The sequence below is a fragment of the Aptenodytes forsteri genome, unplaced genomic scaffold, assembly GCF_000699145.1.
Source record: "Aptenodytes forsteri isolate BGI_AS27 unplaced genomic scaffold, ASM69914v1 Scaffold9, whole genome shotgun sequence".
NCBI lineage: Eukaryota > Metazoa > Chordata > Aves > Sphenisciformes > Spheniscidae > Aptenodytes > Aptenodytes forsteri.
This window is the reverse complement of record NW_008796217.1, coordinates 6027368-6039978: the sequence shown is the minus strand read 5'-3', so window position 1 is coordinate 6039978 and position 12611 is coordinate 6027368. Positions and strand designations below refer to the sequence as shown.

General features: G+C 38.0%; 1 protein-coding gene across 2 annotated transcripts in view; it reads right to left on the bottom strand.

Annotated features, from left to right (window-relative positions):
* CMC1 (C-X9-C motif containing 1) overlaps positions 1-3537 on the bottom strand; it is a 41856-nt gene extending 38319 nt beyond the window's left edge. Inside the window, exons 1-3 of one of the 2 annotated variants that reach the window (XM_019474479.1) lie at positions 3324-3537; positions 2338-2369; positions 920-1012 (exon numbers count right to left, since the gene is read on the bottom strand). In XM_019474479.1, coding sequence (XP_019330024.1) covers positions 920-962 — 43 coding nt within the window. In that variant the 5' untranslated portion in view covers positions 963-1012; positions 2338-2369; positions 3324-3537. Of the gene's footprint in view, positions 1-919; positions 1013-2337; positions 2386-3323 lie in introns of those variants that run through there. The other variant, XM_009288625.2, reaches the window with a different exon arrangement.
* Between the last annotated feature and the right edge of the window lie 9074 nt (positions 3538-12611).

The following is a 12611-nucleotide window of genomic DNA, read 5'->3' as shown; positions in this document are numbered from 1 at the left end:
TTTTTGTGTTTTATAATGTATATAATATACTAGTACAGAGGTACATGTATATAATTTATAAATATATATAGAGAGAGGGATTGCGTGCTCAGAAATTTTTTACTGATGGGGTGTGCGATCAAAAAAGTTTAGAGAGCACAGATCTAGATGACAAGAGGCAAGTGCCCTCTACTGAAAGCATGACACTTGTATAGAGTAATTCTGTGGACTAATTTTTTTTTTTCCATTCTTGCACCCATCTTATAGCAACATTCTCGGCTAACCTGTGCGGAAGTAGCTCTATCTTTCTGGTACTTCAAAAAGTTCCAGATTTCTTCCAGGAATATATGAACAGTTGGGTGTCAGAAGAAGTGGTGATACCCAACTTTAAAGAGTTACTGTCCAGTACTCTTCAAAAGAAAATGAAAACATGCAAAAGTGGACCGCATCATCCTATTTCAATATCTGTCTAATAACACGTGTCTGTTTATGTGCATGTATCATTAAAATACTGGGGCAGGGAAAGGATGCAGTTAGTTGGGAACATTTAAATACATGTATCATAATGAAGGAGGCCCTAACTGAAGGCTCACATGAGGCAATTCCATTTATACAAGTATCAAATATTACGTACAGGAATATAGCAGCTCTTGTGTTGCTCTGTCATCACATAGTCTAAACTGCAATGTGGAAAGTTTTGTATCAATGACGCTGAATTCCACAGCCCTCGAGAACAAGTCATTTTGGAAAATAGTCCACGTCACCAAGCAGCCAAAGCCAACACGGCAGATTTATATGCTTTACTACTGGTTTCACAGTGAACAGATAAGATGCAGATCATACATATCAATTCTCTGACTACTTGACTTCAAAAACAAGTATTATATTCAGGGCACAAAAGTGAATACATCCAATATCCCGATGAATATTTGACTCTTACCTTGCACTTTATCTGAACACAGCTCCTTGGCTCGCTCTCTCATTATTTGTGGAATCAAAACATCTTTTTCTACATGTCTCAGCTTAGAATTTTCTGCAAGAGGGGGAAAAAATAAAAAAGGAAAAAAAAAGATTTTTTTTATCGATACATCAGAGAAAGTCAATCTACAGAAATAACACAGCGTTGTTTAATAACGTACACTAGTATACTAAAACTGTCACAAACTAGCAGCAGAAAGTACCGTGGAAGGACCACACAGACCAAAAGGCAGGAAAATCCAAGATTTAAAACTGCTCAGATACAAATATGAGCATTATCCTGAATATTTCTGTTCTGTTCAATGTGCACAATGAACCAAAAGTAACGGAGAAAATTCTGGCAGCATATTCTAATTTCTGCCTTACTAAATAGAAGGTCTGCATACAGACTGCACAAAGGTTGAGAATTACTTTTATTTCAGGATACTAGTATTTTTCTATGCACATTATCTGCACAAACTGGCTTTTTTACTCACTGTCATAAAGCTGAGAAATATAGCACATATTAGAGCACAAGCTGAAATTTGTATTGCTATGTGGAAGACTTCAGTTCTTTAAAAAAAACCTAAGCAGCATGGGTGCTTAGGATCTAAGAGGATCTAACAGTTTCTTCATGGAGAAATTCAACTTAACAAGAACAAATGCTGCTGTCTGAATTCTGCGCTTAAAAGTACAGCTGCAGCTTGCTTTCAGTTGTCTCAAAACAGAATTCAGTACTCTGAGTACAGCTAGTGATTTTGAATAGTTAAACAACACAGACCATTTAGAAAAAAATACTGCATTTCCAAATCCATTTTCTTCAAAACAAAGGGATGAGAATTTATCAAGAACAGCTTTTTACTTCTTAGCTTCTGAGTTAAAAACCCTTTAAAGGATATTTGTTCAGAACATTGTATAGTCCAACACGGTTATACCAAATACCTGGTTTTCCTCCTCAAACACACTATTTATTCACCCGTTGACGCTGACATTACGCTTCAGAAAAGCATCAGCTGTGATGCTCACATTATGAAAACACTGTCAGATACACTCTTATTTTAAGACAATCATTTCATTTAAAAACTGCTTATAAAAAATTCAGATGAAATAACATAAAAGTATGACGTATTGAAATTAAGGAAAGAAGCAGAATTTAAGTTACCTACCGCTTTCAAACACTATCTATTTTTCAGAGCATCTGCAGTTACTTCTAGATCAAAAGGCAACAGAGACTAACATTTCCCTAGTCATTTCTAACTCACCATGTTTTGAAGTTTACTAATGCTATGAGGTTACATTATGAGGTTACACAGTGTTGAATCTGTGATATTACTAGGGGAATCAGGTAATGAAACAGAGGATTACAATGAGCAATATACAGAATCTGAACTAAAGACTTACCTTTCTCCTCAAAAATTTCTTACTTGGAATTTCTACAGCAAAAGAAAGAAAACAAAGTGTCTTCTGTAAAGACAACAAAAACGCCAAACACAAATAGCCCATGACTTAGATTTGCTTCTATGCTATGATTTTCATGACTGAGATAAAATAATTACAATTAAATATCTTCATTTTAACTTTCTGCAGAGTATCAGTACAATTCCTGTACTGAGCATTTATTACATTACAGACAACACAAAGCTGTCATCAAATTTTATGCATGTTTTTTAAAAAGCGGGACAAATCAGTTCAGCTGAATGACATGGCACAAAACAGCACCAGCAAGCTACGTGCCTCAGCTCTACTTTGAACTTCAGTCAAAGCAAGCTGGCACTACTGCAGTCCTGCCTCTCCCGATCCCTGCAACGCTCTTTCCCCTCTGCCCAAACAGATGTGCTCTGCAGTCCTGTGGTGAACTGAAAGGGGAAGTTAATTTGGTTTAAAGGTAAATAAATTTCTTGTCAGGCAATTTTTCACCTAGATAAATTCTCCAATCAAGTTCACTATATAACTGCATAAATGGCCCATGAGAGGGAACTGTGTGAGACTAGGACAAGAAGGAAGACTGAACTGTCATGAGCACCACTGGCCCAAATTATAGCCTAAGCTTCCCCCCCTTTTTTTTAAATTGGTTATACTGCTGCTTAGAGTAGGCAGAAAATAAGCTGATCTATGAATGTGGATACAGATAAGCAAGTGGGTTGCTAGCTGCCACCAAAAGGGAAGTTTTAATAGTTCCCCATTGCCCTCATTCACCCCCATCACATGAGCACTATTACGCACTTAACCACACAATGAGTGACCAGTTCAATACAGAAAACTAACTCAAATACACGCAAAAAAGTGCTTCTCAGCTGGTTTACACTTTGGAGTAACTAGATCTACTTATCAGAGTTCTAATAATTACTTCATTTAACTTTTATATGTCAGTAGCCACCCCAGCGTACATGGAAATGTAGTGGATAGCACAGAAGTCTTTAGGGTCTGGGAAGGGCAGCTGGGCTTCCCCCGCTGGCAGAGGTGGCAAGAAGCGTCCACGGTTCCCACAACAAAGCACAGGGCTCCAACACAAGGATCAGCCACCCACTACTGACAAAGAGGAGACGCAGACAGGAATGCAACTGTGCAACTGAAGGCCAGAAGGGAAACAGGACAAGGGCACCCTCCAACAAAAAAAAAAAAAAAAAAAAGAGAGAGAAAGAAGGCCTCCCTGTTAGCCCAGAACAGTCAAAAAGGATTTTCTGTTCGTAAAAAGAGAGAGAAAGAAGGCCTCCCTGTCAGCCCAGAACAGTCAAAAAGGATTTTCGGGTTTTATCTTAGCTTAAGCACCCAATTTTCTGTTCAATTATTCAAAAGGAAAGGGGCCTAAGAATGATAGCAAGACGTAGCTGTACTGGTGTTAACACCAGCTCAACCAGAACCATGACAGAGCTGTGCTCCAGGCAAGCTCCTTCATTTTAGTCCCATGTTGTCGAACCTACAGAGGCTGAAAATGCAGGAAGGAGAGGGCACATCAGGACACGGGGCAGCGTCCAGTATGAAGAATCGAAAGAGAGCTACAACAGTAATTCAAAGGTAATTATTCAATGGCATAAAGGAAACAGGAATAAAGACCACTTATAATCTCATCTACAGTTTTTAAAAGAAAGTTTGTTAGTAAGTATCAGTTTTTAAACTGTGAAAAGAAAAGCACAAGCACTTCAAATCATTTTTTAATGTCTAGGAGGTAGTTTTATGCATCTGAGTGCAACCATCCCTCCGAACAGCTCAAATGCAGATGTTCCGTTTGGGCAGTACTGTACCTACTCATGAGTTTCAATTGTAACATCTTAAGTATTTTAATATTCTTCCTTGATTCTAAACTATCCATTGCATTATGATTACAGTGATTTCTTCAAGGATCTTAAAACACTTTACTGAAGTTGGTATCCCTAGCATTTATACAAAATATTAAAGAAAAATAAGGCACAAATATTAACAATACCGGATACCAGCTAGAAAAATACATTTACGTGCAGAGTAACTGCATTTCTGATACCAATGTATAAGCACTTGCAAGGAGATCATCATCAATCCAACCTAATCAGCTCTGCAGTAACGTATATGGCAAGAACTTTCAAAGAAACAACACCTCAGAAGCAAGACTTCATCAAAAAACATGAGACAGCCATGATGTGAATCCATCAATTCCTTTTGCCTTTTTTCAACTATATTACAGTTTCTAGAATAAGTACTTTTTTCCTCTTTTGAAAGTTCACTGTTCTGCACTAAGAAAGATAATTCTTATTCTAATACCAGATTTGTTGCAGACTAGTCCTTACAGAAGAATCTGCATTACAACAGACCTACTACTGTTTTATCTTCAAAACATCAACAAAATTATCCCCAGACAAGCAAGAAATATGTTTTCCTACAGTTTGCCTGCTGCATTTGAAAGCTGATAACTTTGGTTCCCACCCATATCCTCCACACACTTTGCCTGGTCTTCTGGGTAGGCTCTTTGAGATGATCAAGGCCTTTGGCCGCAAAGAGAACCAACAAGAACACACTACCTCTCAGCTTCCAGAGGGCCAGACAAATGTTAGCAGCAGCTTTTCCTTCTCCTCCACCAGCCAAAACTCAGGCGTGTTTGTTAGAGAAAATTAATACTCTGAGATTCTACCTTTACCTTAAGCTTACATCCTGTTGAAATTTGCTGGTACCATCAAACATTACAAGGGACAGATGGATGAACACAAGCTAATTAAGTAAAGGTTACAAAAAGCAGACTAAATGCAATTAACAGTAAAAACTAAGTATTTTGTGAAAATACACACAGAAGTTAAGCCAGAATTAAAACCAAATGCAGGCTTGCAGGTGTTACAGCATCTAAGTCACTAGCTCCTTGAAAATGTGAATAAGGCTACAGCCAAGGAACCTGCATGGTGAAACTACTGAATGTTTCCTAAAGACAGAGATCAGCACGTTTGAGAATGCTGATGCTCCTTGTGGGACGAGGAACAGAAGAGAGGATAAAGAACTGGTATAGAGGTTATAAGCTCGCAGTTGCCAGAAAAAAAAGACATAAGGGTGAAAACACAGAAAAGGGAATATCTCTGTGAAAGAGAAATTGTTTTCCGTACCACCTCAGCCCAGTGTAAAGAATTAAAGGAATGAGAGAGCGATTACTAAACTGGGAGATATCCCTATTCAGCAAAACACTACGAACACATTTAAGACTTTTTTTTTTTAACATATAAAATCTGTGGGTTTTGGCAAATCTCAATGCTTGAAACAGTTCTCTGGTTGCATACAATATGTAGGGCACAAGACTAAAATTGTAATAGTTTCCTGTGGTTGATCAAAACCCTCAGCTGCAAAAGCTATTTATTGCCACGGAAGGCCAAGGACCACAGCCATTCGGTTTAACGGCTTTCACTATTTCTGTAAAAATGACAAAAAAAAAAAATCAGGAAATAAATGCATGAATAGGAATGAGAGCATCACAACCACTGGAACAGTACAGAAAACACATCAAATTCACTCTGTATGGAAGCTGGGAAAACAGATGACGAACACTCTCCTGGCTTCCTAGCCTCTGACCACAGGATCCAGGAAGGCCTTGAGAAAAAGAGGACCAGGGTGTAGACCTGTGCTGTAGGCAGCAGACCTTTAAGAGGACAAGAGGAAAATAAAACACAAAGCTGCTTTACAGTCCTAATAACGAAAGGGACTGTAGCAGCTCGTCATAATAATTAGAAGACTATTACAAAAAGGGGATACCAAGACAAAAGCTTTCCTAGAGGAGTGTCCTGAGAAAAGTCATACCATCTCCCCTCTTCATTCAACACAACTGGTAACTGACTTACTCACCCTTTTGTCACTATGTCCTGCTGGTAGTTTACAGCTCTGCTTTCATCTCTCTCATGACTTCAGGTAGCAGGGACACAGATTACTCAGAAAAAGTTGAGAAAAAGTTGAAAACTTGTCTACCCAGATATTTACAGAAGCCTCATACCTTCTGCATCCAAGAGTAACAGTTTTTGAAACATGCTTTTCTCATTATATAACCTGTAATTTGGATTTTCGTGGTTCAGTTTATCTATGCACATTTTTAAAAAATAGGTCAAAGCAGTACTTTAAATATTATAGCTATTTCAGCAAGAATCACAGTATATATGGAGAACAGAGAAAGTTTTAGTAAGTTTTTAATATTTTCATTAGCAACTGTTACACCTTGTTTTTCTTGAAGTCCCAGTTATATCAACTTTTAGACATCAGTTATTTACTAGCAAAAATGCTGTAGAAAGTTCAGTCAAGGTTCAAGAATCCAAGTTAAAAAATGTAACTCTCTTCAAAATATAAACATTTTAAAACAATCACTTTCATTATTTTGGGGCCTTGGATCAGAAATGTGGAACCATAAAAGGGACTTTTTTTTTCTTTAAATACACCTTACTATTTTTTTCCTACCAGCTGCCATCAAAGATAAGCAGTTGTCAGTGGATAGATTTCTAAGATGCCTTTCTTTTTTAAGCTAAGAAAAAGAACTTGAAAAAGTACTAACGAAAACTTCAGCAGCAGAAATTACAGCAGTTATTACAGTGAAGAAAAACAAGAACATACATGCAGAATTCCCGTTCTTTAACTTACACCACATTTAAAGAAAATCTCCACTCTGAAGAATTGTAACACAGTTCTTTTCCTGGAAGGGAAGGTCTTGTCCTCATCTGTGATGAGCCCACTAAACTTGAGTTTACCAGCCATTCTCTCATTTTTTCCATATGCAGATCTATAGTATAAACAACACTTAAAGTTAAGATGGGCTGGAGAACGAATAACAAGTTTATAGCTGAGTTACATAAGTGCATTAATTTGGGGGATTCGCTTATTTTTCATATCACTTGGTAAAAATTATTTCTGTGCTGTAAATACTCCGTTTCATCACGAAGTTTTGTTTTAAAACACTTGCTTATGAGCTAATTATAAAACTACACAGAAAAAGTACACTTTTATTAATAACAGAAGTAGCAGCACAGTGTTAATTGCATGCTTATTGGCAAACATTCCTTTCATCAATCAGACTATTGGCTCTAGAGGTTCGATTTTTTCAAAAACCATTTCAGATTTATTTTAGTCTACTTGTAACAGTGTTTTGAATGGGCAAAGATAATTATAGCTTACTACTCCTCCAGGAAAAGAATGCATTCAACTCAAAATTTTCATCTCCTTTATTCTGCCTAGCTTATCCATTTTGTATTAAGTAAAAGTTACTGATCTTACGTTAATTCATGCAAATTATTTTGTGCATATGTGTATCATAAAAACAGTTATCAAAAAAGTCTGTATAATTGAATATATTATCAACTACTTAAGACCTCTATTCTAAAACACTAAGTCACACATTGGAACAAATTAATTTATAGATAGACCCATTAAAGTCATGGAAGGAAAAAACCCTATGTTTCTAAAATCTAAGTTTTTTTCCTACAATTGTAATTTAATGTATCAATGTAATTAATGCTTTAAGTACCCAATCCTGTAGCCTGTGAGGGGGCTCCTGTGCCCTTACTGCCAAGAGGTTCATGGGGCCAAAGTGACAAATCGTTTCAGCATACTGTTTTGTAACCTTGGTCCCACAAAAACATTCAGGATCCTGTTAAAAGTAATGGATTTTATCAGTCAAAAACATCCAGCGTGAACTGACTGATGATGGACCAGAACCAAACATCTTTATGCATACATGAAATGCTACTGAGTTTGGTAATTTCATTTGCACGTAGGTGTTTGAATACGAACTAGAGTCTTAAGTACTTTCCTCTCTACTAAGGTTTTAAAGTATAGAAGGATAACATGAAGTGACAGAAGTGTTATAATCCAAGTGAAATAACATACATGATATCCTGAAACCCTGATTTAAAAGCAGAAGAGGCTGATCAGTGCAGCTTCTCTATGAAGCAACCTTTTTTTTCTTTAAATGTATATGAATAAATTTATTTGTATTTAAAAAGTTACAGATTTTGAGATCTTTCTATCTAATACTGACATCATTTTAAATTAAGATGGAGTACAGGGATGACACCACCAGGGAAAATTTCCAAAGCTTTAACTTCTCACCATTCTATCATCACCTCAAAGTCAATTTTCACCTTTTTCACTGGCTGAATTTGTTATCTTACATTTTGCTTTGGGGCTCGTTTTCTTGCAATATGGCAGTACTGGATTACGAGAATACTGACAAGGCTGTTTGCTAAAAATGAACAATGCCTATATTACAGCAAGTTTGTAATATCTAGAAAGAAAAGGAAGAGCAGACCTGACAAAGTACGCTTATTTGTTAATTACATGCGGATTGCAAATGCTCATACATCTAGTGAGTAATAAGTAAAGCCAAGCCTGAAGTTGCTTGTGAAGATTTTTGACACAAGGAGATTTTTTTACACTCTTGATCACACAGCAAAGCCAGTTACAGGGCCTGAAGAATTAATTACAGATAAGGGCTTAGTATTTACTACTGAAGATAATGCAGGTTCATTAACACCTTGCCTGAACTATTGTTCAAGTATGACAGACCCGCCAGTTAGGAAAACTTAGGGTGTGAGCTACCTATAAGGGGAACAGCCCAGCCCACCTCAAATCCCTTCTGACAACTGTAGATGAGGATTCCAGCAAAATGCACAAAACACAAAGTCAGTAACAGTTAGGGCCATGGACTGGCCAAGGACTAAAGTAGCACAGACAACCTTAATTCTGCCATTGTAAAGCTTCTTAATGCTTCACTTGGTAACTGATTTAAAATCCTCAACACAACTTTCTGTCACTTAAACAAAGACACCATGCAGCATTATTTCAGCAACCAAATACACATTTTGTTTTTTTTCTGGGATGGCAAAAATACACTAACAACACATGTACAATTGGATTCCTACACATAGGGTTCCACGCTTTTTAAGCAAAGCCCAAACTTTTGAGCACCTTTTGCCTGAAACCGGTCCCAAGTGTACAATCCCTGTTTCTTCTGTGCCCTTCCTAACTAACAGTGGATGTCGTCCAAGAATTTACTCCTTACTTGCACCTGGAGTAAGAAATAGAGAAAGGTCCTGCAAAAATCACAAACTACCTGAAGTATACAAACCAAACAGACCACATAAAATAGAGCTAAACAGTGACCTCAAGAACTGTGCAATAATTTGCATCACAAACAAGAGATGAGTAACAGGTAACACCTACATAAAAAGAGTGAAGTACCCAGCATCTGGATGAAGGGATGCAGGAAAATCTAACAACCAATGAAACCCCCAATTATTATGAGAGGAGATGCTAACCACCTCAGATTTCCCACCATGCTCAATAACGCTAATCAGTGGCTACAGCACTACATACCCCTCTTTGCTAGTTTACAGAATTCTGTGATAAGGTGTAAAGAAAAACAATGTAAATCACAAATAAAAGTTTCATTAAAAAAAAAAATCTGCCCAAACTCCTTGAGGACTTGAATATTTAGCTCTTTAACCACTCCTTTCAAGATACAATTTACACCTTTCATTCCAAGTAACGAACACCACACACAAATTAAGAGCAAGGCTTCTGAATAATAGGACCAAATACCATTCTTCCTGCTATTTTTTTTTTAACTGGAAGTAAGGATTAAGAGACAAGAAAAAACAATACCTACCTCTGATTTGTGTACCTATGTATTTAACAAACAATCGGTATGTATAATACAAATGAATACATACACCTTAGAAACTAAAATCATGACTATGGTCAAAACACACCAGTGTTTTCAAAAGTTGCAGAGCATGAGGTGTTCTGACGTGTTCTGACACGAAGAGAAGGCTGAAAGCCTTTTGGTTACATTAATACAAGGATTGCAGATGTTATTCTGGATTTTAAACTCTAAAGAATCATAGAATCATAGAATAAATCCTTTCAAACCACTCAGTATTATAAAACTTATTGGAGCATCCCAATACATCTTTCATTTTTTAGTTCTTTTCCCAGAACAGTTCTCTAAATCTAGTGTCAAACAACTTGAGGAAATCACAATTATCTTTTCCCTTCATGTTCCCAACACAGGTCAAAGACACTAGGAATATCAAAAAGGTCATTCTCATTCAACTCCCTTCTTGATGGTGTCAACTTATGTTCTTAATCACAAATATTACCTAAAGAAGTTTAATTAAAAGCTGAAACTGTTCTTCCTTTTACTTATACATTTTTGCTCTGTAAATTCAACATTGTTTTATCTTCCATTATTTTTTCCTTTCTATCTTTTGAAGCTATAATTTCATTCCTTTCAATATATTCTTCTAGCTCTGTCTTTCTGCCCATGCCACTTTGAAACAAGTCACAACCATTCTGCAAGCCCAATTCTCTCCTTCCACTGATATACTGCTGCTGTATTTAACAGCCTAGATTTCCACATGATGGTAAGAAACAGACATTTTAAGTAGCTTAAGAAAATTATGAAATCAGTCTTCAACCCCTCTGTTTTTAAGACCCAAAAAAATGTCCAGAATAGGTACCAAAACCTGTATCGTGTATCTAAGCTACTGTAACTCTTTACACATTTGTGAATCTTTGACTAGGGATCCAGACATCACCATCTGCAAATGACAGCTATAACCAAGTGCACATTAAAAAGAAAATGACTTTCTAATAACCCATTACCTCTACTACTGCAAACAGCACCCTACAGAGTTTTGCAAGTGCTGCATACAAAAATCAACTTCAGTGCTGAGCTGCAGCACATTCATTCTGAAGAAGGATAAAACAAAATAGCGTAACATAAAATTTTGTCAACAGATTTATCTACCAATTTATTTACTGGATGCAATCACCTAATGACACAGCCACAGTTCCTTCCCAAACTGTGGCTGTCAAAAAACTCCTCCCATACAAATCACAACATAATTCACAGGTTCTACATTCTGAGCTTCAGAGGACTCCTTGATAATTCAATCCCTACTGCCTGGCAAAGCCATGAGAATATTTCTGTCTTGTGACCATAAAACGAAGCATCGGTCATGGTTAACAATTTACTAAACTGTGATTCTCTCTCTTTTTTCTCGTATGTAAGCCAAAAAGCAGTTAACAATGATGACATTAAAAACTACGGCACCGAGGTATCTGAGTTAACACCTTACTGATATGAACAGGGCAGCTCACACCTCTTGCAGCTATTGTTCCAGTTTCTCTACAACCTCACTTAGACATCTCTGCTTTTAGTTCACATTCTGAGGTTTCCCAACAGAGCCGTAACAGCCAGGGACTGATGGGGGGAAGTAAGCAAATGATACTGGATAACAAGGTAGCAGATTTAGGGAGGTGTCAGTAAGCAATGCCACTGCCCAGCAGATGAATCTCAGTATTGGTGTCACATAGCATGTACCCAAAGTACATCCTCAGTAGTCCTACCACAGCTAACATACAACACGGATTAGGAGGGACGTATAATGTCACTATAGACATAATTAGGGAAGCAGAACACTGATGAACTTCAGCGTTTGGAGACATCCTTTTTGCTATACACTGAATGCGCAACAGCTTGAACTGAGCTAATGTAATAACCGGACTTTTTCTAAAGGACAACTGGGAGCAAAATTACGCTGTAGATGAACAACGACCACCTGAAATGCAGCACTAAGTTTTACAACATTTTCTTAACTTAATAACACATCAATGCTTAGATGATACGATCAACAAAACAGAACTTGACGACTCTACGAATGTCCTGTTTGGAGGTCCTGGAGAGCCAGGCCCAGGACAGGCTTCCATCAGAAATCAAAAGCTTGGCCTTGGCTGGCATCCTTCAGCTCTTGAAGACGGCAGCCACAGGCCGCATGGACCAAGGTGCACAGTCACAACCGCAGCAGTTCACCACCAACTACAGGTGTCTCAACACCTTGCATTAGCTGAAGCATTCCAACACCTCGGTGGGTTCATTCTGCCGGGGGATTAGCCTTTTAACACCAACATACCCAGCCGAAGGCACCTGCCTCAGAACAGGGCGGATGAGTGAATATTACGTGGGTGTAAGGACACGGGCTTAAATGCACTTCTGGGGATACGTGGCTGTAACCGCTCGGACAAGATCTCGATAACACGAAGCCGAGGACCACATAACCTCGGTATTTTGCCTTTATATTTGTTTCCCAGGCTGGGAGACTACAGCGGGCCGGGTGGCGGCAAGGCCCCACGGGCACCTCGACGTCCCGGAGCGGCCCGCGGCGCCGCCGATGCGAGCCCCGGCG